At 47.4% G+C, this 24,848-nt stretch overlaps 1 protein-coding gene across 1 annotated transcript in view; it reads right to left on the bottom strand.

Moving 5' to 3' along the window:
- Nucleotides 1-24,586, bottom strand: part of GALNT14 (polypeptide N-acetylgalactosaminyltransferase 14) — a gene marked incomplete at its 5' end in the record, with an annotated part of 215,934 nt that extends 191,348 nt beyond the window's left edge. The window contains 3 exons of the mRNA XM_083432329.1: nt 23,054-23,165; nt 23,355-24,107; nt 24,559-24,586. Coding sequence (XP_083288455.1) covers nt 23,054-23,165; nt 23,355-24,107; nt 24,559-24,586 — 893 coding nt within the window. The remainder of the gene's footprint in view (nt 1-23,053; nt 23,166-23,354; nt 24,108-24,558) is intronic.
- Between the last annotated feature and the right edge of the window lie 262 nt (nt 24,587-24,848).

The following is a 24,848-nucleotide window of genomic DNA, read 5'->3' as shown; positions in this document are numbered from 1 at the left end:
TTTTGTAGTTTACACCAACTTTAAAAATAACAAACTGATCAGCTTCACATATGTAGTGCTAACCATGGTTTAGCCTTACAAGGATGAGCTGCAGCAAGCCTTAGGCTTGCGCAATCCCCACGCCCACTTCCTTCACTGGCATGGCTATGAGGAGATTAGAAGTTTCAGCATCCTTTTTAGATTACATCCAAACCCCTAAACCATGGGTTGCCGGAACTATTGTTAAGTGAAAACAAGCCGGCTTTGCAATCTATTATTTGAAGTTAGCTTATTCCCACTAACCGCTGTTAAGACTAACCACAGTTTATAACAACGTAATAACCGAGCCTGTTGGATCAGGCCAATGGTCCATCTAGTCCAACCCAAAAAGACATGAGGGCAACAGCACTCTCTTCACATGTGAGTCCCAGCAACTGGCATCTAGAGGCATATTGCCTCCGACTGTGGAAGTAGAATGCAGCCATCATGTAACCTTATCCTCCTTATCTTGGACTTGTCTGCACATCATTACTTTGTTCTAGGTACGCAGTAGAGCCAGTATTGCGTTCACACTTTCTGAAACTATGCAGGAACTGAAGCACAGCTTTCCCCCCTCAGTTTGTGATTCTGTAAATTTTGAGATGCCTCTCTCCAGCCAAATAAGTACAAAAATGCACATGCTGGGGTGTAGTGTGCATAAAAATGCATGCAACAGTGAAAACAGCATTACGGCCTAGGACCCACGTACCTACGGGACCGCCTCTCCTGATATGCCCCAAGGAGGACCTTAAGGTCCACAAATGACAACACCTTGGAGGTCCCAAGTCACAAGGTGGTTAGATTGGTCTCAACTAGGGCCAGGGCCTTTTCAGTACTGGCCCTGACTTGGTGGAACGCTCTGTCACAAGAGACTAGGACCCTGCGGGACCTGATATCTTTCTGCAGGGCCTGCAAGACAGAGCTGTTTCCGCCTAGCCTTTGGTTTGGACTCAGTCTGACCCTTATGTTTCCCTCCCCTTCTGGTTTTGATCTATGGGCTTCTATTAAAATGAGGCTGCATTTTAAATTATATTTTAACCTGTATTTTAAATTGGTTGGGGTTTTTTAATTGTAATTTTACTGGTGTTAGCTGCCCTGAGCCCGGCTCTGGCCTGGGAGGGCAGGGCATAAATAAAAAAATATTATTTTATTATTATTTATTACATCAGGGGAAGTTGATCTGCAAAAAAAAAAAAAATGAGTATTAGGCAAAAGTGTGTACAAGCGTGTGTATATTAGGAAATTTCACACTAAAATGCTGATGAATTTCATGAGTGGAGAAATGAATTTAAGATTGGAAATATGAAAAATAGAAATTGACAGATTCTGTAATTTATTACCCACCCTTCACCTTAAGGTCCCAGGTGACTCAATAAGGTAAACAACTCACCAACTTTTATGACCGAATTTTTACTTCTTGAAATATGGCAACCCTATCAGTGAGAAAAGAAAGAGAAGTATGTTCATGTGTTGGATCATTAAAAACAATAATACTTCCACTGACTTGAAAACACACAGGATCAGGTCTCATATTAACCAGCAAAGTCATGTTGATATTGGGTAGGCAGCTCAATTAATTAATGTGCTAAGAAATTAATTTTCACAGCCCGTGCCGTTGGCTTAATGTGTGTTAAATGTCTATGAGAAAGATTGGTTGCTATGAAAACTACAGGAATGGAAATAAGTAAAAGATTATCAGCCAAGTTCTGCTTTTATTACATAAACCTTTGTGCTGCGAATAGTATCTGCTCAGGGGCAGAAGGTGTGCTTTTCGTGCAAAAGGTCCCGGGTTCAGCCCCTGACATCTCCAGGTAGGGATGAGGAACCTCCCTGTCCAGAGCCACTGCTGATCAGTGTAGATGTGGACTCCCCAATGTCACTGCAGTTCATTGTCCCTCCCCATGACCACCAGAAACACAATGAAACTGAGATCCTGTACGTGATAACTTGGGCTGAAGCTCAATGGGGATGACTTTTGAGTATTTGTTTATGAAATCGAACCATTTCTAGCCTATCCTTCATCAGCAAATATCCTAGGACAGAGCAGGCCCATAGCCAGGGAGGGCTGGGGGGGGCCCTATCCCACACACATTCTCTGCCCCTTAAAAGACATAATTCAATAATCAGGAAAGCCTTGGTTTAAAGGTCCTAGTGTCATGGTATTTTTTCCTTCAGAGGCCAAGGAAGCCTCCAAGCAACCTACTTAAGCCCACCAGCACCATGCATTCTTAATATGGCTGTTTGCAGGTAACCATGAGGTCTGCAGACATGAAAAAGCAATCAGGGCGAGATGGAGATGGAGATGATGGAGATGGAGAGAGAGAGAGATGCTTTTTATTTCATTTTTTGTCCACAGGCCAGAGGACAAGAGCCACAGGTTTCTTTTGAGGAGATCCAATTTCTCCAAATTTGGGGTGGGGGGTGGACTTGCAGGAGAAAGGAGCATTCTGGAGGCATCTGATAAAATGCATCAGAAATCCTGTAGGGCTAGGGTGGTTACCGCTAAAAACTATGATTTTTTATTGATGGGAATTTAGATTTGTTTCACAACTAGAGGGAGTGAGTGAGTTAGGAGTTATGTTAATTACTTTGATTGATTGCTTTGCCAATGCTACTTTTTAGTTTATATGCAAATTATGTCCAATCGCTTTAAGTCTAATCATATGTGTAAGTTGCTTCATTTTCAAATATTTTATCTTATGTCGTATTATAAATTCAATTTTCTGTATATAAGTTCTATTACATTTATAGCGCCATTTAACAATACTATTAAGCTTTGTACATTAATAAACTGAGTGATTCATTTCAATTACAATCAGGAATCTGTGGTTTTTATTGTGTAAGCTTTACTCCCTATTCCACTGAGCTACTACTGAGCAAAATCAAATCTTGACTGGAATCCAATGCATGCTGGTGCATTGCCCAGTTTTTGGTATTGTATGCACTAATGCTGATTGGCTATCCAAACTAACACCAATTAGCTACCAGGTGGAGTTTGAGATATTGGTACTTAAACAAAAGAAAAGGTTTAGGACCCCTGGATGGTTAAGTCCAGTCAAAGGCAACTATGGCGTTGCGGCGCTCATCTCACTTTAGGCCGAGGGAGCCAGGGTTTGTCTACAGAGAGCTTTCTGGGTCATGTAGCCAGCATAACTAAACAGCTTCAGGCACAACAGAACACAGTGACGGAAACCAGAGCGCACGGAAACGCCGTTTACCTTCCCACCGCAGAAATACCTATTTATCTACTTGCATTGGTGTGCCTTCAATCTGCTAGGTTGGCAGGAAGAAGAAGAAGAGGAGTTTGGATTTGATATCCCGCTTTATCACTACCCGAGGGAGTCTCAAAGCAGCTAACATTCTCCTTTCCCTTCCTCCCCCACAACAAACACTCTGTGAGGTGAGTGAGGCTGAGAGACTTCAGAGAAGTGTGACTAGCCCAAGGTCACCCAGCAGCTGCATGTGGAGGAGCCGAGACGCGAACCCGGTTCCCCAGATTACAAGTCCACCGCTCTTAACCACTACACCACACTGGCCACGGGAGCTCACCTTGTTATGCGGATTTGAACTGCCCAAGATTTGAACTTCCAATCAGCAAGCCCAAGAGGCTCAGTGGTTTAGACCACAGCGCCACCTGCTCCCAGATGTTGGTTCTAGTGTACACAGAACAGTCCTATCTAGCTTGGGACCAAGATACTTAAAAGATTGCTTCATCTCTTAAGTACCCAACTGATCACTGTGCTCTGCAGGAGACGACATCCTGCAGATAACATCTTATCAGAAAGACCATTCTTCACAATGTCATCTTTGCACCTTTACTGGGGAAACACTCACCCTTTGGAACACCTTCCCATTATATATCAGACAGGTACTGCCTCTAGGGTCCTCCTAGGGTCTTTTGAAGACTTTCCTCTTTCAACAAATCATCTAAGAGGAGATTGTTTTATTCCAGTCAGTATCTGCATTGGTGAAACCTGGTCTCCTTTCTTTTCACATGTACGGGAAGAAGATAACAATTCTCACCACCAACCATGGGCGTAAGTAGCCAAGGGGTCAGGGAGCAGCTGCCTCCCTAGATCAAGTAAAACAACAGAAATACTTACCTCACTGACCAATCACATCGGTTCTGCCCCCCCTAACAAAAGTCCTGCCCCCCCCCCAGCAAAAATCCTGGCTATGCCCATGCCACCAACTACTCAAATTTGTCTGTGGAGAGACTATATTAACCAGTAATGTCTTAAGAAAATGCTTGAAATGACACTACATAATGTATTTCCTTGACTGGTCTCTCTATGTAGCTCCATTTTCTTCCCCACCAGTCTCTCTCATAGTACTGGAGGTGGGCTTAGGAAATACTACGTAAAAGAAGAGGAGAGTATTGAAGTAAATCAACAGAGACCCCCTTTGGGCGCCTTTTAATGGAAGGAGAAGATCACAACCCTTCCATCAATATAAATGCAGTTGCCCCACACATCTGGTTTGATCCTTCGCTGCTACATTAAACATCTCCAAAATATTCATCAGTGAATCTAAAAGACCATACTGGAGCCTTGGTCAGGACAGAGGCATTCAAAAATGGGATGAGAACCTTTCCTCATAATCAGCACAGCGTGCATTAAATTCCACACACAATCTGACCTGTCCCCATTTTGTTGTAGCCTCTGTTGGGCTGCTGGCCAATCCCGGTTGCTCGTAAAATCTGTGCCAGGTCATGCCAGCCCAACTTGGGCCAGGCTCTGCCTTGGCACTGCTAACTTTCCAGTTGGCTGAAGAACAGACTTAGAACAGCTGTCTTTTCAAAAGAACTGTGGGAAATCTCCTCTGCAGAAAGTCCATCACGCTCTTTTATATTCCACCATCAATGCTCAGTGTTCTTTTGAAATGGTAGAAAACTGCTCCCCCTCAATGCAGCCAGAACACTTATCAGTTAAGGCAGTGGGGTGGGGAACGTGTGGCCATCCAGAGCTGGACTTCAGCTGCCATCATGGAATTATAGATTTGTAGAATTGTAAGGGATCCTGAGGGTCAAATAATCCAACCCCTGAAATGCTGGAATCACAGCTGAAGACAGACAGACCTCCAATGAAGGAGAGTCCACCATCTTCCAGTGAAGAAGTGTTCACCCAGGCAGCTTGGCCCATGACCAGGGATGATGGGAAAGACCACAGCTCCTTGCATTAAGTCCTCCTGCTACAGAATGGTTGTTGTACAGTCAAGCCATACCCCTATTCAAAGGCATCATGCAATGAGTTTGGGGTGTCTGCTAATCCTTCCTGCTGTCTCTTGGCACCTCCGCCCTTCGTGCTCTAGAGAACAAAAATCCTCTACTGGGAGCTTGCTGTACTTGTCTAGCTTCCCTGCCCCATTTGGAACCCTAGTTGTGAAAGGTTCGAAATTGCCCAAGGAGCCTACATGAGTCTCACAGGCTTCCTGTTGGCAGACTTTCTCTTCCAATTGAGGAGAAGGACATGGCCAGGCATTTAGGAAGCGATGGAGGGGATGTGAAGAGCTTCTCTCTCTACCTCCACATGATTATTATTATTATTATGTAAGGGCTTTGATGCATGAACAGGGCTCACGGAAAACTCATTGTGCCAACCACTGGCTTTCTGATCTGGACGATGGGACACGGTCGCCTTGTTCCATAGGGCAGGGCCTCATGAACTTGGCTGGCTTTTATGTGCCTGGAATTGTCTTCCTCCCCAGCTTGCCAAGACAATAGGAGCTGACACTGGTATTTTATGAGATGATAGTCACTACACTGGCCTAAGGCAGCACTGAGCAACAAAAGCTTTGGAACGTTAAGGGAGCAGGAGATGTTTCTCTTCCTGCCTGAGGACATCTGCAGCAACTTCAAGCTCCTATCCCTACTGGAAGTGAAGGTGGAAGGGCTGGAGGCATCCTATGCTCCAGCTTATCAGGGTAGGGATGAGCGGTCTATAGAACAAGGCTAGAAGCAGTCCTGGAAGGGCTGTGGCTCAGTGAGAGAACATGAGTTTTACACGTAAAAGATCTGAGGTCCAATCCCTGGCATGAGAGCCAATGTAGCGGGCTTAGAGTGTCAAAGGTAGGACATGGGAGACCAGAGTTCAAATTCCCCCTTGTCCATGAAGCTCAGTGGGTGACCTTGGGCCAGTCACTGCCTTGCAGAGTTGTTGTAAGGATTAATTGAGGAATAGGGAGAACCATGCAGTCCACCTTGAGCTCCATGGAGAAAAAAAGGTAGAATCAGTCAGTCAGTCAATCTCTCAGTAGGGGTGGGAGAGATCCCTATCTGAAACTTGGAAAGCTAAGTACCAGTCAGTTTTAGACAATACTGAGCTAGATGGACAATGGCTTGACCTGATATATAAGGTAGGTTCCTAGGAGGTTTCTAAACTCATCAAACTCAAGTTCCATATGGGATCCAGTGATGCAGCTGAAAAAGATCCTCCAGACTACAAGACTCTGGATTGGAAAGTGAAGCACAAGTCATGCTTCCCTTGCTCTTTCATCAAAAGCCAGGAGGATGTTAGTAGTGAACAGCTGGCTACTCAGATGCTGTTGTGGAAAAAGGTTTGGTTTCCTGGATCATGGCCTACACTACTTAAATGAAGGACCCCCTAGCAGAAAATGGACTGCACCACACAAATTCTGGGAAGGACCGCTAGGAATTCTCAAAGATTGCAGCCAACAGTTCAGAAACAACACTCCTTTAAGACCCTTTAAGACGCATTCCTTAAAAACAGCTAATTAATGGGGGGGGGGTTAAGAGACAGTCCTGCCAACCCAGCAGTTCAAAAGCATGTCAAAGTGCAAGTACCGTATTTTTCGTCCCATAGGACGCTCCGTCCATAGGACGCACCTACTTTTTTGGGAGGGAAATAAAGGAAAAAATTTTTTCCTTTATTTCCCCCCCAAAACCAGGTCGGGGAACAGCTGCGCCTCCCTGCTGTCCCCCAAGCTTGTGGGGCTGGCCGATGTCTGCCCTGCGCGAGGGCACTCTGCTTCAGGGCGCCCCATGCGCTGGGCGGCAGGATGCGGACACCTGCGCAAAGCACGGGGAGTCCTCCGAAGGGCACCCCGTGCTCCGCGCTGAAGGCTGACGCCGCAAGCCTTGCGCGCCCGGGGGGAGTTCTCCCCCGGTGCGCAAGGCTTGCCGACACTTGTGCGAAGCACAGGGCGTCCTCCGAAGGGCGCCCCGTGCTCCGCGCTGCAGGCTGCCGCCCGCAAGCCTTGCGCGCGGGGGGGGGAGTTCTCCCCGGTGCAGAAGGCTTGCTGACACTTGCGCGAAGCACGGGGCGTCCTCCGAAGGGCGCCCCGTGCTCCGCGCTGCAGGCTGCCGCCCGCAAGCCTTGCGCGCGGGGGGGGGAGTTCTCCCCGGTGCAGAAGGCTTGCTGACACTTGCGCGAAGCACGGGGCGTCCTCCGAAGGGCGCCCCGTGCTCCGCGCTGCAGGCTGCCGCCCGCAAGCCTTGCGCGCGGGGGGGGGAGTTCTCCCCGGTGCAGAAGGCTTGCTGACACTTGCGCGAAGCACGGGGCGTCCTCCGAAGGGCGCCCCGTGCTCCGCGCTGCAGGCAGCCGCCCGCAAGCCTTGCGCGCCGGGGGGAGTTCTCCCCCGGTGCGCAAGGCTTGCCGACACTTGCGCGAAGCACAGGGCGTCCTCTGAAGGGCGCCCCGTGCTCCGCGCTGCAGGCTGCCGCCCGCAAGCCTTGCGCGCGGGGGGGGGGAGTTCTCCCCGGTGCAGAAGGCTTGCTGACACTTGCGCAAAGCACGGGGCGTCCTCCGAAGGGCGCCCCGTGCTCCGCGCTGCAGGCAGCCGCCCACAAGCCTTGCGCGCCGGGGGGAGTTCTCCCCCGCTGTGCAAGGCTTGCTGACACTTGCACGAAGCACGGGGCGTCCTCCAAAGGGCGCTCCGTGCTCCGCGCTGCAGGCTGCCGCCCGCAAGCCTTGCGCGCGCGGGGGGGGGAGTTCTCCCCCGGTGCGCAAGGCTTGCTGACACTTGCGCGAAGCACGGGGCGTCCTCCGAAGGGCGCCCCGTGCTCCGCGCTGCAGGCTGCCGCCCGCAAGCCTTGCGCGCCGGGGGGGGAGTTCTCCCCCGGTGCGCAAGGCTTGCCGACACTTGCGCGAAGCACGGGGCGTCCTCTGAAGGGCGCCCCGTGCTCCGCACTGCAGGCTGCCGCCAGCAAGCCTTGCGCGCCCAGGGGAACTCCCCCCAGGTGCGCAAGGCTTGCGGATAGCTTCCTGGAGCCTGGAGAGCAAGAGGTGTCGGTGCCGCCTCTCACTCTCCAGGCTTCCGCGAAAGCCTGCATTCGCCCCATAGGACGCACACACATTTCCCCTTCATTTTTGGAGGGGAAAAAGTGCGTCCTATAGGGCGAAAAATACGGTAGATAAATAGGTACCGCTCCGGTGGGAAGGTAAACAGCGTTTCCGTGCGCTGCTCTGGTTCGCCAGAAGCAGCTTAGTTATGCTGGCCACATGACCTGGAAGCTGTACGCCGGCTCCCTCGGCCAATAAAGTGAGATGAGCGCCGCAACCCCAGAGTTGGTCAGGACTGGACCTAATGCTCAGGGGTCCCTTTACCTTTAAGAGACATTACGAAGAGAAGACTCCCTGGAAAAGACCCTGATGTTGGGTAAGAGGGAGGGCACAAGGAGAAGGGGATGACAGAGGGCGAGATGGTTGGACAGTGTTCTCAAAGCTACTAATATGAGTTTGACCAAACTGCAGGAGGCAGTGGAAGACAGGAGTGCCTGGTATGCTCTGGTCCATGGAGTCACAAAGAGTTGGACACGACTAAACGACTAAACAACAACAAGAGACAGTACAAAAACAAAGTATAGGTTAAAAAACAAACAAACAGGCAGATATGTTTTCATCTAGCTGGAAAAGCTGATCAGCCTATAGCAAGTCGTGATACACGTCCTGGTGGTTGACAAATTGTAGAGTGGGAGGGGGCAATGTTAAGAAAATGAGCCAGGAGATTCAGTGGGACCTCCTCCTTGCTGGTGAAATTTCAGGTGCCCTTAGGCGAGCATCCTTCCAGCTTCCTACTGCTTTTGGGGTTGCAGGCAGCAATCAGTTTCTGGTAGTGAGCACCAAAGGCCCTTTTCAGCTTTCAAAGAGCTCTATGAACATTTATCTGCCAGGCACTCTTTAACATTGACAATTCCTCTTTTATCTTAAGTAGAGCTAACACAATAACTACAGGACATGGCAAGCACATTTCTTCCTTTAGATTCACTGTTTTAAAATTCCACAGCAAAGCAATTCTCCCCTAGCAAATATTTGCAAAATTAAAAGGGTCCTTATTTTGTTCTATTTTTCCTCAGTCCCTGTACCTTCAGCTTGGGAACCTAGAAAGGTGTCTTACACTGAACCACACAACTGAGTCCACCTGGTTCAGTATTATCTACCTTGGATCCTGAACGCCTTGGTACTCAGACATTTTGGCACCCAAACACCACAAACCCGGATGTGAGTGTTCCGGTTTGCAAACATTCTTTGGAACCCGAGCATCCAATGCAACTTACGCAGCTTACAATTGGCTGCAGGAGCTTCCTGCAGCCAATCAGAAGCCACACTTTGGTTTTCAAACATTTTGGAAGTTGAACGGACTTCCGGAACAAATTTCATTCAACTTCTGACGTACAACTGTACAATGATGGGCAGCAGCTCTCAAGGGTTTCAAACATGAGTTATATCCTGGCTCTTCGTGGAAATTCCAGGGACTGAACCAGAGACTTTCTGCAGGCAGAACAGGTGTTCTGCCACTGAACTACAGCCATTCTGACACCAACCAAACACCAGGATCCAACCCTACCTCTTGAGCTATGGTCTACTGCTTTGGGGCCCTTTAGGCCAAAAAAGCAGCATAGAATCAAAATTTTATATTGTTATTGACCACTATTATATTATTAATAATCATCATCATCATCACCACCACCACCACCCTCAAGAGCCTCTGCACCTCATCCACAGAATGAAAGAAGGACAACTTGTTAGTTTTTAAATAGGGGTTTCATAACACTAACAAAATACAGCTCCCAGAATTCCTTGGTAGAAGCCATGACTGCTTGAAGTATCATAGTTTTACACACATTTACAGTGTGAATGTGGCCCAGGACTGAAGGAGACATCTGGCCTGGTACCCTAATGAACCATGGCTTGCAGATCTCTAAAAACCAACTAACAAGCCCGTCCAGGTACCAGTCATGTGTATTACCCATTCACATAGGTCCATGGAACGTGCATGCAGATGCCCGTCCACTAATGTCCACCAAGCTGTGATTCATCAAGGGACAGGTGGGGTTTTTAAAAAAAATATTCCCTCCCTGCCTGTTGACCAACCACCTCACTCCGAAAGCAAAAGACCAGCATGGGAGGTGGTCTGGCCAAACAGCTATAAATATGACCTCATTGCCTATGAACCTGAGGTCAGAGACATGGTCTAAATCCACAGGCATCAGAAGTGCTGCCGCCCACGGGGGCAAGCTCAGTTTGTGGCCTCTGCCCCATTTTTCTTTTTTTCTTTTCCGCTAACACACACCCACCAGTGACAACCACAGCCTAGGCTCCGGGAATTGGATTTGTCAGCTCAATGCTGCCTGCAGAGCCAACTGCGTGCATTCCTAACAAATTAATCTGGGAATTTACTTGTAATTAATCCGGCATATCATTATTTCCTCCATGTAATTAAGTTGCTAATTTTGCTGTGTTTTGTTTTCCCCCGCAACTGAGAAGGAAGCAAAACTCCCCGTGAATATACAGAATGCATTGTCTTTCGGTCCTTCGGGCAGTCAAAGCAGCAGTCAGGATTTCTGGGTTCCATTGCAGCATTGCAGGAGCCAGGGTGGCAGAGTGGTTAGTGTGTCAGACTACAACCTGGGAGACCGGGGTTCGAATCCCCAAGCAGCCATGAGGCTCAATGGGTGACCTTGGGCCAGTCACGGTATCTCAGTTTAACCTACCTTCAACAGGAGGAGGAGTACCATGCAATAAATGTAAATGTAATAAATGGTGGGGGTGTGTGAAAAAAGGGGGAAATAGATACATGATTTTATGCTCCTAATGAGATTTTAGAACACATCCCCATGCCATATTGCTGAGTGACATTATCTGTAGTGTGTGAACTTTGACGTGCCATCCTTATATGCACATTTATTTTCAAGGTTTCTGTAAGCACTTCTCTGCATGCTCACTACTTAGGCAGATAAATGCTGAGCACGGTGTTGACACGAATGACCTAAATATGATGCCAGGGGAGGGGTATTTTCCCCAGCACAGAGCGTGTAATGTGTGAACAAGGCCTTAGGCCAGCAAGCCATTGCTTGCTTTTCAGAGGTGCAGAGAAAATCCCCGCTCTCTGTGTCAACGATAGCTGCAGACACTTTGAGAAACGCTAATCTTCCTTAGCCCTGGTGAACCTCCAGCTCCTTCCAGCTCCTAAAATAGTGAGTGTTTCCGAAGGGGAGGGGGGGAGTGTTTCAAAGTATGTAATGCTCACAAAGTGCTTTGAAATCAGCAGATGAAAGCTAAAGCAGAACATTACGGGGGAGCCCAGTTGATCTGGCTCACCCAAAAAAAAGAGAGACTTGTTATATGGTTGCAGTTCCTCATAAGCTATCCAGCAGACTGGATTAATTTGACTTCATGCTAATCCCTTGAAGGCTAATGGGCTCACCTGATTACGTGCAGGCACCACACGAGGAGACGGCCACGCCGTTCCAGTAGGCTCATTTCGTGACAGGTCTCAAAGGCTTCATTCCCTCAACCCACCCTCCCAAAATACGCCAACACTGGACCACATGCCCTATACGTACAATTAGGATTTGATCTGTTGAGGCTGCAACAATAACGGTCTGGACAACAGAATTGGGCAAGCTAGGGAATTTATTCTGTAAACAACTGGCCTAAGCAAATCTTAGAACGCTGAGTGGAGAGGGAGGCAGAGCATATTTGATGGTGCAGCCATATTAAGCTAAACACTACAAGACATTTCAAACAACTGCCTCCTAAATTTTCCTTCCGCTTGTACATAAAACGTTCTCCTCTTAGCAAACAGGTCCCAATAGGGCCCCAAAAGAAAGGGCATTGGTCAAACATTTTTTTTAGAAAAATAAAATAACGTAACATGTGTAAATCCACATTTTCATCCAGGAATTAAGCAAGGTCCACATCAGGTGGCTGGGAGTGCAGAAGAGTTCTGTGAGCCATGGAAAAATATGGGCATTCATAGAATTGTCGAGATGGAAGAGTCGCCTAGTCCAACTCCCTGTAATGTTTAACTCTTAGGGGAACAGAGGAAGCTTATACCAAGTCAGATCCTTGGTTTATCCAGCTCAATATTGTTTAAACTGACTGTTTACAGTGGCTTCCCAGGATTTCAGACAAACCTCTCCATCCTACCTGGAGAGGCCAGGAACGGAACCTGAGACCTTCTTCATGCAAAGCACTGAGCTACTGCCTTTCCCCATGGCAAGGCTCACACACAGAAAGACATTCCTCCTGCAATCAGCATCTGAAACTAGGTAGTCCTCTTGCTTGACAATTTCATATCTGCATGCAATTGACTGGGATCCCTAAGTGGAAAGGTCTCATCCATACACACAGCAGCCACCCAAGACCTACTGCCCCCTAGAAGCAGCTCTTGACATTACACAGCAGCACCCGGCAAGGGTAACGGAAACCTCCTGAGCGGAAGGCAAGATCTGGAAGGAAAGAGGTCATGTGGGTGGAGGCGGGGAAGAGAAAACAGGTGAGTGAAACCGAAAAGAGCAAAGCAGCGAAGATGGCGGATTAGGTAATTGGAAGAGAGACAGAAGGAGAGATTAAAGGAAGGCCTGGAGATTAGATTAAGAGGAGGGAAGAGGTGAGCCTGGGATAAAAACCAAGCACGCAACCTTTGCTAACCTTGCTCTCCAGAAAGGCAAAGCAGAATTCATAAAGACCACAATCCTGTTCAACTACACAGCCTCTCCTGCAGCTCAGGAACGGTGAAGAGCAGGCATGAGCCCACTGGCCTTGCCTTTCCCTCAGGTTCCTCATCTCTAATTTCACTGCCTTCCACCTGTTGCACTGTGGTTTAAACCACTGAGCCTCTTGGGCTTGCCGATCAGAAGGTTGGCGGTTCGAATCCCCGCGATGGGGTGAGCTTCCGTTGCTTGGTCCCAGCTCCTGCCAACCTAGCAGTTCGAAAGCATGCCAAAAAATGCAAGTAGATAAATAGGTACTGCTCTGGCAGGAAGGTAAATGCTGTTTCCGTGAGCTGCTCTGGTTTCAGTGTTCCGTTGCACCAGAGCGGCTTAGTCATGCTGGCCACATGACCCAGAAAGCCTAGAGCTTGCCGATCGGAAGGTAGGTGGTTCGAATCCCTGTGACGGGGTGAGCTCCTGCCGACCTAGCATCTTGAAAGCACATCAAAGTGAAAGTAAATAGGTACTGCTCCAGTGGGAAGGTAAACGGTGTTTCCATGCGCTGCTCTGGTTCACCAGAAGCGGCTTAGTCATGCTGGCCACATGACCCAGAAGCTGTCTGTGGACAAATGCCAGCTCCCTCGGCCTGTAAAGCAAGATGACCACCGCAACCCCCGAGTCATCCACGACTGGACTTAAATGTCAGGGGTCCTTTACCTTTACCTTTTTCCACCTGTTGGGAGCTGAACTTGTGAGGCAGGGTGGATTTCTTTATTCAGGTAGGCCTCTGCAACCCTATCCCTTCCAGATGTGTTGGGCTACAATGCCTATCAGCCCAGGCAAACCTGGCCAACGGTCAAGGATAATGGAAGTTGCAGTCCAAAATATCTTGAGGGCACCAGGTCGGGGTTCTGAAATGTACAGGGAGCCCAACCAAACAGCGAATATGCAGAGGAAGAGCTGTTTTGCACCAGAAACAAGAAACTTTGTGGCTCCTTAAAAGAGTAAGAAATTTATTATGGCATATTTCTTAGTATTCAACAATTCCTCCTACTCTTCTCCCTCTGTCCTCTCCTTGGTGTCCCAACACCAATCCCCGGGCTCTAAGCCTTCCTCCTCTGGGGGTTCCCTTGGGGGTTCCCCGCCTGGTGCCACCCACCACTCCTCTTCAGCCAGCCTGCCCCTGACAGCAAGGGCCAGTGGGCCCTGCTTAGCTAAACTCTGGATGATGTTTTTCTCAGCAAAAGCCCTGCCATTGACTCCACCTGCTTGCAACATTTAAAGGCCTTGCCACCTTTTCTGCAGTCACATGCTCCTGTATGGCGAAGGAGGAGGAGAGGCTGCAGGGGAATCATACACAAACTCAACGGATGGTGGCAAAGTCACATTCTCAGGCTGGGATAGTGTGGAAGGAGGTGCTGAGAACTCTCCCTGGAATGGGATGACTCGGAGAGGTGCATTCTCTGAATCAAAAGTCCTCCTCTGGGTCAACACTGGGAGGCAGAGGACACGGCATGCAGATCCCCACTCTCACTCTCATCTCATGGGACTTGAGATGGAAGAGGATTCATGTAAGAACCAACTGCAGTAGCAATACTTGCTCTCCATTACTAGGGGTTGAGGCCAGATGGAACAACATTGGTTGTGCTTATAAGAAAACCCTTTGGCTTGTGTGAAGACTTACTCAAACTGAATTGATTCCTGGATAATACCAAAACATGTTTTGGATGAGTAAATAATAATAATAAAATTTGGGGGGGTATTCTTGTTTTTATTATGTATTTTATCTTCTTTAACTTGTAATTTTCTGTTGTGAAATGCTCTGAGATCTACTGATAAAGGGCACTATACAAATTTAATAAATAATAATAATAAGGTTTATCATTGATGTTACAACCTTTTCCCAAATGGGCGGGGTATAAATAATAAATTATTATTATTATAAATTATTCCCTGCACCATGTCTACCATCCTAAATAAAGGTCAGAAAAACCATGTTAGCCACTTACCTTTTGAATGGCCAACCTGTCTGACCCAAACTTCAAAAACCTATTGCCAAACTGTGCCCTAAGCCAAACCTAATTTCTTGCAGCTTTATGAATCATAATATACCAATAAAAATCTGACTGGGATCCTCCAACAAGAATTCACTGGAATGAAATCATTGTTTCGTTGAGACATAATGCTCACCCATGATTCAGCATACTAAACTATGGTACAAGAAGCCTTGGGCTCACACAGTCTCCCCATCTCCTCCTCAGCATGGCTGTTATGTACTGAAGTTCTCACCCTGGGCCAGCAGAGGGATACTGTAGATAGTTTTCACTCAGGTCCACATATGCAAATAAGGGATTGAAAGTGACGTTCAGTGATTGGATAGTTACAGAAAGTTGCTACAGTTGTGTTGTAGTGGAGCTCTATATAAGCAGGCTGGCTGAACTCTTCAGATCAGTTCTGTTCTGGCCTGTGAATAAACAAGAGCTGTTTGAAGAATTGCTGTGTTGTCTGATATGTTCACCCACAACTTAACAATGGCCATGAGGAGATCACATGCTTTTGTTTCTGTTTTCAATTAACCACTACATTTGAACCCTACACTGTGGCACTGGTCAACTCTGGTTTATTGAAACAAGCTGGTTATAGAAACCACAGCAAATCATAGTGACGACTTAACTACAGTTTGTCATGGCATGGCAGAATGCTAAACTGCAGTTACCATGAAAAGTGAAACTCCTTCCAAACTCCTTCTTGTGGGCCCAGGGGAGGAAGAGAGGGATGAGGGGAGCCTCATTCACAAAAGACAGGGTGAGGGAGCCTGGTGCCCTCCAATGGCTGCTATACTCCAGCTCCCATCAGCCCCAGCCAACATAGCCAATGGTAAGGAGGAGGGGAGCTGCGGTTTCGGCAGTTTCTGGAAGATCACAGATTCCCCACCCCTGCACCAGACCATTGTTGTTGTTGTTTAGTCATTTAGTCGTGTCCGACTCTTCGTGACCCCATGGACCAGAGCACGCCAGGCACACCTGTCTATTTAGTGTTACGTCCAAACAAGGCCAGATTCTCTGCTGTCAAAAGGAGCACATAATTCAAATTGATTGCTGGAAGTTTCCAAAGCCAAGAATCAAACACGTTTTCAAAAAAACAAAACAAGGCTAGGAATATAGATTCCATTGATCTCAGGGGGGATGAAACTGTTTTGATGGAAAATTCTGGACAAATGAAAGAGAAGCTATTTTAAGGATGCTGATTGACGGAGTTGACAGCAACATGGCCTATGTATCTTATACGAGTAAGGCTTGATCTCCCATCTCTTGGAGAAAGAGCTCGTTGATTTGACGGACTGCTGAACCAGGCCTGTAATGAGTTCGGCAGGAAGAAGGAGATCAGGGGGAAACTAAATCTCTAAGTGTTCGGTGGATGTTCTAAAGGACTGTAAAATGAAGAATCAATTCTACAGCAAGTGCTAAAGGGGAAAGGTTCATCTGAAGGAGAATTCAGTATATCATGCTCCCCCCGCCCATGAGTTTTATTTTGTAATTTCGAAGAGTGCATATCCCTATTTACACAGAGGGATTGTTATGGTGCTAAAGGCAATTTCATCTAATGCCTTCTTTGCTTCTATTTTCTTTAAGGGCGTTAAATTCCACACATTTATCGAGAAATGCATGGTTTTTCAAAGCCTTAAAAATAGCCATATTTGCATTAGCTGACCAATTAGAACAACACAGGTTTGCACCCTATGAAATTCCTGGGATTATTCATAAAACAAGTAACCTGTATATATCATATCACTCTTTTATGGGATGTGGGAAAGATTTTCACATAAAGCAAAATCATGAGCTATAGTTAAAATTCTTAAGTCAAATGTGCTGAATGGATTGGCTACTGCAATTAGACTGAAGATTGAAATAGGAAGGGGGGGAAACCTGAAAACTATTCAAGATCTTATTCTTCTCCAAAGCAAGAAGATAACCAAGAAGAATCTTTGCGGTGACTTGGTGCTCTGGTGTGCAATAAGTATGCCTTTCCTTGACTCAACTCACACCCACTTTGTCAGAAGAATAAAGAAAATATCAGTGGGGAGAATTAGGTCAGGTAAAAAGTGAGCCAAGGAACTTATTCAGTCTACTTGTTCATGTGTGTTCCTCATTCCTGAGGCTAAAACCATAAATTATGTTAACTGCACGTAAGCAGTTAAGTTAAATAGCCACTGATTCACTGAGCAGAATCAGTATCACAACAAACAGGGCTAGGGGATTAACTCTTCCCTCCACTACTGGCTTTACAGAACTTTATTTTAACTACCCTGGGAGGTAGTTGTTAAGGAGATACTTTTCTGTGGCTTCATCCCACAAGATTCCTGTGATTTTTCTAAAACCTGCCACCTCAGGAGGAGGGGAGGTCTGGCAGATGGCTGTTTCCCAAAGAGGTGGGGCAGTTCTTTAAACTCACCTCATAATCCAGGACTGGACAGGACACACCCAGATCACAGGCCAGTTTCCCAGACCGTTCTTTCCCTCCGGACCTGCCAAACTCATGATCTCAAGCAGTAATAACTGGGGCAGTGCAAGCAATGTCCCAACACGGGGTCCAAGATCATGACAGGGCTGGGGGAAGAGACACTGACTGCTGCTGTTAAACAAAAATTGCATTTTTCATTGTGTAATATATGTATTTTCAGAGTTTATGTATATTATGGTGATAATAATAATAATATTTATACCATGCCCATCTGGCTGGGTTTCCCCAGCCACTCTGGGCGGCTTCCAACAGAATATTAAAATACAACAGTCTATTAAACATTTATTAAAAACAGCCAATAAAAAGAAGAAAAACTGCCCTAGAACCATAATAACTGCCCCTTATCGCCAATGACTCTGGCCACTGAGAATTTACGCCTGCTGCTATCTGCATGAACTTTTTCTGGCATTCTGTCCCTCCATCACACTGAAGTGTGACCAGATGCTGAAACCAGCTTGTATAGGTTGGGGTTTTTTTCCCCTCTCTCCCCAGAGACAAGACAGACTCCTGAGAGAAACCTTGCTTCTTTAAATAGTAACATGAAAGAATCCCTGTGTGTGTCATGTTCTGCCTAACTGGAAGAAAGGTGGGAAGGAGGTGCAGGTAAGTTGGCCGCAGCTCGAATTAGCGTAAAGGCGGGACCGACCGCTCTGACTCATTCAAAAGCCCAACCTTATTCCCCCCTCAAGCACACAAAAAACCCCATGAGTGGCATTAAGCATGTTCATTCATGGGTTTGGCACAAATGCAAAGCAGCACAAAACTTCCAAGCTTCAGGGATGAAAACGCTTTGAAGTCTTGTCAGCAAACCCTCTCCCACACCAGGCATGTCCTTCTTTGACCACAGACGGGCTGTCAATTAACTGGCTCTAGCCAGAACGGAGAGGGCTGCATCTCTCAGAGCGTCTAAGTGCTTCTCTCCAAACTGAAAAGCTGAATTTTGCTCCGGGGAAGGGGAGGGAGGTTTGTCAGAAGAGCTGAGGCAATTTGAGAGTCATTTGCTTACTTGAGCGTTTTTCCATGTTTTCCAATCAGCTGGATCCAAATATTTCTTGTACCTAAGCAATACACTTCAGCTTTAACCCTCAAACCTACTGTGACAGCCAAGACAGCCAGTTATCAACTTGACAGACACATCATCAACTTGCCCTCAAAGTCCCCCTGTTTAATCAATTTGGTGGAAATTTTAAGGGCAACATAATATTAGACCTTAAACTTGTCCCTAATGTGTTTTAGCGGCAGAAGTTGGGAAATTACAGAATCGCAGCCAACTGAAATTCATTTGGGGCAATAACATAAAATATGGCACAAACTATGTTAGTTATAGAGCATGACAAGCCAGTCTTCTGTGTGACGCCAAAAAAATGGAAATGTAAAAATGCAAGATGGCTGCCAAAATCACTACATCTCACTCTGAAACTGAAAAAAATATTTATGATTTTGTTGTTGTGAGGAGCTTCCTTGCACATCATACTTGAGCTATACATGGTGCTTTGAAATCCCAACTTTGTGACTTCAAAGCACATTCTGACTTCAGGCGATTAACAGCGTAGATCTGATAAGGAACAAAAAGGTTCCCCAACCCTAGTGTGTAAGTTATTGAAACATTAACACACTTGAATAAACACATTCTGATACTTATGCATCATTTTAAAATGGATTACATGTCATGTGACAGTCAGATAAAGGTATGGTTGTAATGTTAAACCACTGCTGTGCACCCTGTATGAGCTTAACCTCCCCCACCCCCCAACATATACCCCTGCTCCGTTACATGGTCAGGAGATATTTATAAATTTTTGCTTTTAGTTAACCATATCTTCCTTTGTCATCCACGCCATGAACCATAATTTAACATGAATAACCGTTGATCTCAAAGCAAGCCTAGTTCAAACCATGCATTGCTGAAACCAACCAACGTTAGGGTCAAACCAATTTTACTGACCCAGACAGCACAGGAAACTATGGTTAACTAAAATGTAAAGCTTCTGAACATCTCCTCTTAGCCACAGAGGGGAAGAGAGGGGAACTGGGACACAAGATCCCAGGAAGGGGCTGGACTCATTCACAAAGTGCTGAAGTTTAAATCATGGGTGGGTTGTTGAAATCCAACTTGCATCAACCACTGTTTGAGTGTTACATCCAAACATGGCCATTGTTTCATCCAATCACGCTAAAAGATAAAAAGCAATGTAAAGTGTGAAAACATTTCTTTTAAATACATAGGTGTGTGGGTGGGTGTGGGTGTATTATTTCCGATACCAAACTGTAACAATTAAAAAAAACAATTAGAGGAAATTGGCAAGAAGTAGTGAGTGATCTAACAGAAATGTGGCATTCATTATGGTGATGTCACCTCCAGCTTGTTCTGAAATTAGCAGTTCTATGGCAAAGTTTACGCCAGGAAAGAGTTGGTATGAGCTGTCTTGTTTACCACCCTTGACTTTAGAGTCAAAGCTGAAAGCGTATCTTTTAGGTGCACATTCAGATTTGGATTCAGCAGGGCTCCAAATTTGGGGAATCTCCCTCCATTGCATGTTCTGCTGGTTCATTGCAAAAACAGGAAGGCATTATCATGAAAAGACAGGTCTTATATGCATTGTTGTGATTTAAAGGCAGCCTTAAGATTTAAGCGCCCGTGTTGTTGCTTTTTTCGTGAAGACAGACAGAATTCAAGCCATTTGACATTTGCTCAAGGAAAGGGGAAGAGCGAAGGAAAAGGAACTGTGATGCCTCCTGCAGGGGACAAGGAGGAAAGATTTTGCAGTGCTCTGCTGCTTCCTCCCCAGGACATTCCCAGACGTTGACATTAGTGGAAATCCTGATTAAGACACTGCCCATCAGTTTTATTATTACTCATTTAGACTGCACCAAAGGCACAGAAATTCAGAGCTTTCCGTTCACTAACTGATTTTTTTTATTTTTAAATCAAGCTGTAAGTTAATGTAGGAATACAGCACAGAAAAATTGTCCACTGCTGTGAATCCATACTGGGCAATCATTAACCTTAGAACTGAACAAATGGGGTAACCTTTGGCAGACAGCACACACACAAAAAGCCATTTTTGCACCATGAAAAGTTATTAGAACAAGTGAGCCAATTTGCAGACTTTTTCATTTTAAAAAGGGAGAGGGAATGACCAACAAAGATGATATAAAGGAAATTTCTCCCCGTCTCAGGGCAATTCGGGCAGATACACTCATCACTTGATGGCTGCCAACATCCATTGATGGCTTCCATGTACAAATGTGCCAACACAGACATTGCAGATAAAACTTCTATATCATCCTCTACCACTGCAATGCTATTCAACAGACTCTGTTCACGCATTCTGTTAAGCCTTATCAACCATGCGACAATCAAACAAAGAGAAATCAAGTGCTGTGATGTACACACATGTGTGAGCCCATCCTCAGAATAGTGCTTTATTTGTCATCTGCAAATGTAGGTCTGATGAAGGATGGGAAAACCTTGCACCATCACACCTTGGATTGTGAGGCCACAGGCTGTCTGCATTTTGCTTGGCATAAAGGTAGTGTAAACTGTACAGCAGGTGTCGACAACCTGCAACCTTCCAGATAGAGCTGGACTACATGCTGGCTGGGGCGGATAGGAACTGGAGTCCAACAGTATCTCTGGGCCACAAGTTCTCCATCTGTACTGGGCCAACTCCACACATGCAGCTTATGAGTTGAAACTGAACTCCACATGCGTGATCAATAAAATCATGATCAATAAATACGCCGCAGATCTGAACACAACAGCCAGAAGAATCTTAGTGAGTTCTAGCCATCACAGAAACAGAGAAAAGTTTGCTTAAGTTCCATATGCTAGTCTGCACTGAAGATATTTCTGCATTCTTTCTGTGTCATTCGCATAATTTGAAGCACTTCTCAGATGTAAAGTATTCTTACACTCTAGCCCCATCTAGGCTGACATCGATCAGGAGTAACTTAATTAAATGGGTTTGCACTACAGAGTTAAAGTCCCAGAACAGATACATTAAAGATAAGGACCCATGAGAGTATGCATAGGATTCGAACACTTATCAGTAAACATGCACATGACCAAGTTGTGAAACATTTTTTAAGGTAACAGTGTTTTCTTATGAGAATCCAAAAAAAAAAGTATTTATATCTCATGTTATGCGAATGCTGTCAATGTGGAACTGAAAATGGAAGTGAAACACTTTTATATTGAACATACTACAGTTTGGAATGCATCCCTTGTAAACATTTTTGCTGCAGGAAAAAAAATGGTAGAGCGATGATTTTAATATCAAACGCACACTCTTGCCAGTCTGAGTTTTAAATTCAAATTACAGATCTGGGAAATGGGGGGGGGAGGGTGTAGGGACACAATTTAAACGTCATTCATTTAACCATCCAAGACAGCAATAGGTGCTATTAAACCGGAGCATTTTCAACGCATTAAGACCGTTTTCACAAATGGCACTAACAATTGCGTTCCCGCTGTTCCCACTTCTGCAAATTTGAATGTAAAATCCACATTGCTTAAACGTTCATTTGGTTTAAAAACTGGCTCTCCGCCTTTCTCCTGTCCCGAAGTATCAGAGTTTACAAGCGACTCCATTCCACACTCAAAAGGCTTTAGCATCATTTGCTGGGGGGATGGGGTGGAGCTGAGAGGAAGGGCAGAATACAACCCCCCCTGCATATCCACTCCAAACAAGTGCTGCACTTCAAGGGGCAGGAGGCATCATTCTTGGATGAGGTTTCTGGCTTCCACCCAACCTAAACGCTCCTTATCTCCTTTCCTGATGCCAGATGCACAACTCGGGGTCCAATTTGGAACGGAGTGCCTGCCTTGGGTTGCTGGCTTCAATCTTTGCTCAGCCCAAGCGAGCCAAGAAACCAAACCGTATGGTCTTTATGCATAAGGCTACATTTAGATTTGTGAGTTGGCAAAAGAAAAAAAGAAAACAGGTGGAATTCATGTTCCACTTTCCATGTCCTTGAACCTAAACATTAAAAAAAAAAAAATCGCCACCGTTTCTAGAGGTGATGGAGAGGATGGCAGTAACAGTCGCCTAGAGTAAGTCATCAGCGGTCGCTTTCTGAAGAACTGCCTCGCCTGCCTCCCTCCCTCCCTCCGTTCAGTCTTTTTACACTTGGCTTAGAGAGCCCTCTTCCTCTTTCATTGGGAAGCCGAGAAAGGAGGCGCGCTTCGCCCGTGGAAACTGTTGCAAAGAAGTTGGAACCCAAGCTCGACTCGAGCAAGACGCTGGCCGGCAAGCAGGTGTCTGTCACCACGTGGACTTTGCAAGGCTGAGGCGCTCAGGATCGAAACAACTTGGCCGCTTTCCAATGCATATGGAGATTGTGTGTGTGTGTGTGTGTGTGAGAGAGAGAGAGAGAGAGAGAGAGTGCGCGTGAGAATGCGCGCCTGTGTATGTGTGTAGGCGCGTGTACATGCATGTTTCATTCGCTCCCGGCCAGCTTCGAAGCCACCTCTCCAAAAAGCCTGGCTCTGCACCTACATAAAGACACTTCAAACCTAGCCATGTCTCTAGTTCCCACTCCGTCCAATAACAGACTCGCGCGCACCCTCCGCCGCTTCCCCTCGAAGAAGTCACAGAGAGAGAAGCGCCAACTTACCTTCGGCGTCTGCCCTTCGGCTCCCACCACTTCCAACTTCTTCCTGGTCCCGAAGAAGAGCAGCAGAGCCGCGATCCACAAGATCCCCAAGACAGACAGAGCCAGCCTCCGGCTCAGCCGTCGCATGGTTAGCAGAAGGAAGAAGAGGAGGAGGAGGAGACGCCGCGTGGGGAAAGTCCTCTCCGTCTTTTCCGCGAGGCAGCCAGGCGGCGGGGAGAGGGTGGAGCCGGCCGGCACCCTGCCTCCCACTACGGGCGGGATGAGTCCCCGCGAGCCCCCGCTAGGGGCATGGCGAACGAGCCCGCCTCCAGCAGGAGGAGGCGAAGGGAGTCCCGGGCCGTCTTCCCTGCATGGGGTGAGGAGGAGGAGGAGGAGGAGGAAGCCGGCGTGGGAGGGGCCGGGGGTGGAGAAACAGGCAGCGGGGGGTCCTCCTCCTCCTCCTGATCGCGACGCGCCGGGAAGCGGCAGCGGGCGCTCCTGGGTGCCCCTGCGTCGTGGCTCTCCAAGGCAGGGCGTCCTTCCCCGCCTGGATCCGCCGGAGACGAGCGGGGACGAGGAGGCGCCCGCTTGACGCCGACTCCTAAGCCGATCCAGCGCTTCGCCTTCCCGCTGCCTCCCGATCGGCCCCCGCCCTGGGGAATAGGAGGGGCGCCCCCCGAAAAAGCAACCTCCCGCCGAGACGCCCCTGCGGACGCGCAGGCAGCGCGCTCGGCGCCCTCCCGGGTCAAGCCTGCCCGCCAGCCGCTTGGAAGCCGCTTTGGAGACGTCGCCGCCGCCGCTCGCTCTGCTCGGCAGCTCCCTGCGAGGCCGAGATCGCCGCGGCTCCGCGAAGGCTCCGGCGGGGATCGGAGGCAAGCGAGGGGCGGGAGCGCGGCGGTGGCGGCGCCCCGGAGTGCCGGGCGCCCAGCTGGCTCCGTGCCGCGGGCGGAGTTGGCGGCTGGCGGAGCCGAAGGCGAGCGCGGCCCGACGGCGCGGGGAGGGAGGCGCCGCACGCAGCAACTTTGGAGCGTTTCGGAGTTGGTTGGGCGAGGAATGGCCGGGCTCGCCGCCGGAGCTGGGCGAGGGGGGCGGCGGGAATGGGCTCTCCGCCTGTGCCTTGGCGGGATGGGGTGGCAAGTCCTGAGGCTGCAGCGGCCCCTACACAACCCTTAGTCCCATAGCACTTCTTTTTAAAACGCAATGCCAATTTGTATTAATTTTGTAAAAGGCAAGGCTGTAAAGCGTAAATAGCAAACGCACGAGAGAGAGCCCTGGAATCGCAGCAAAGGTAAGTACAAAATAAAGGAGCTATAAAACAAAGCTGGCTGCTCAGTCTGATTATTTGGTGACTCTTCACAGCATGCAGCATAGAGTTCCCAAGATACTAGACCCTCCAGTATCTACTGCAAAGAGTTCCCTAAACTTGGAGAGGACTGAAGTCTAAAGCTTTTTGTTAGCATATTGATTGAGGGATTCACTTGTGCAATCTTGGGCACACTGTTACTTGACGATTCAGTGAAACTTACTTCCTCGTAAACACACTAGGGTAAGCATGTTCCGGTCACCCTGTTTCATCTCCTTTTACTTTTCCTCCCACTTTCATTTTTGGTTTCCACAGCCATCCTTTGCAACTGATTTGAACGTTGGCCAGGATCATACCTCCTATTAAAAACAAAGACTATTCTGTCGCTTGCCCTGCATTCACAACATTCACAGGTGTGCAGAAACATCCCGCCTGCTGCTTCTCACATGTGTATCATGGCCTCCTCCTGTTGGGTTGAAACAAACGACAGACGAGTGACAAGTGTCATACGGG

Source organism: Podarcis tiliguerta, assembly GCF_965153285.1.
Source record: "Podarcis tiliguerta genome assembly, chromosome: 3".
NCBI lineage: Eukaryota > Metazoa > Chordata > Lepidosauria > Squamata > Lacertidae > Podarcis > Podarcis tiliguerta.
The sequence above is the reverse complement of the archived record's forward strand: the minus strand, read 5'-3'. Positions and strand labels throughout refer to the sequence as shown.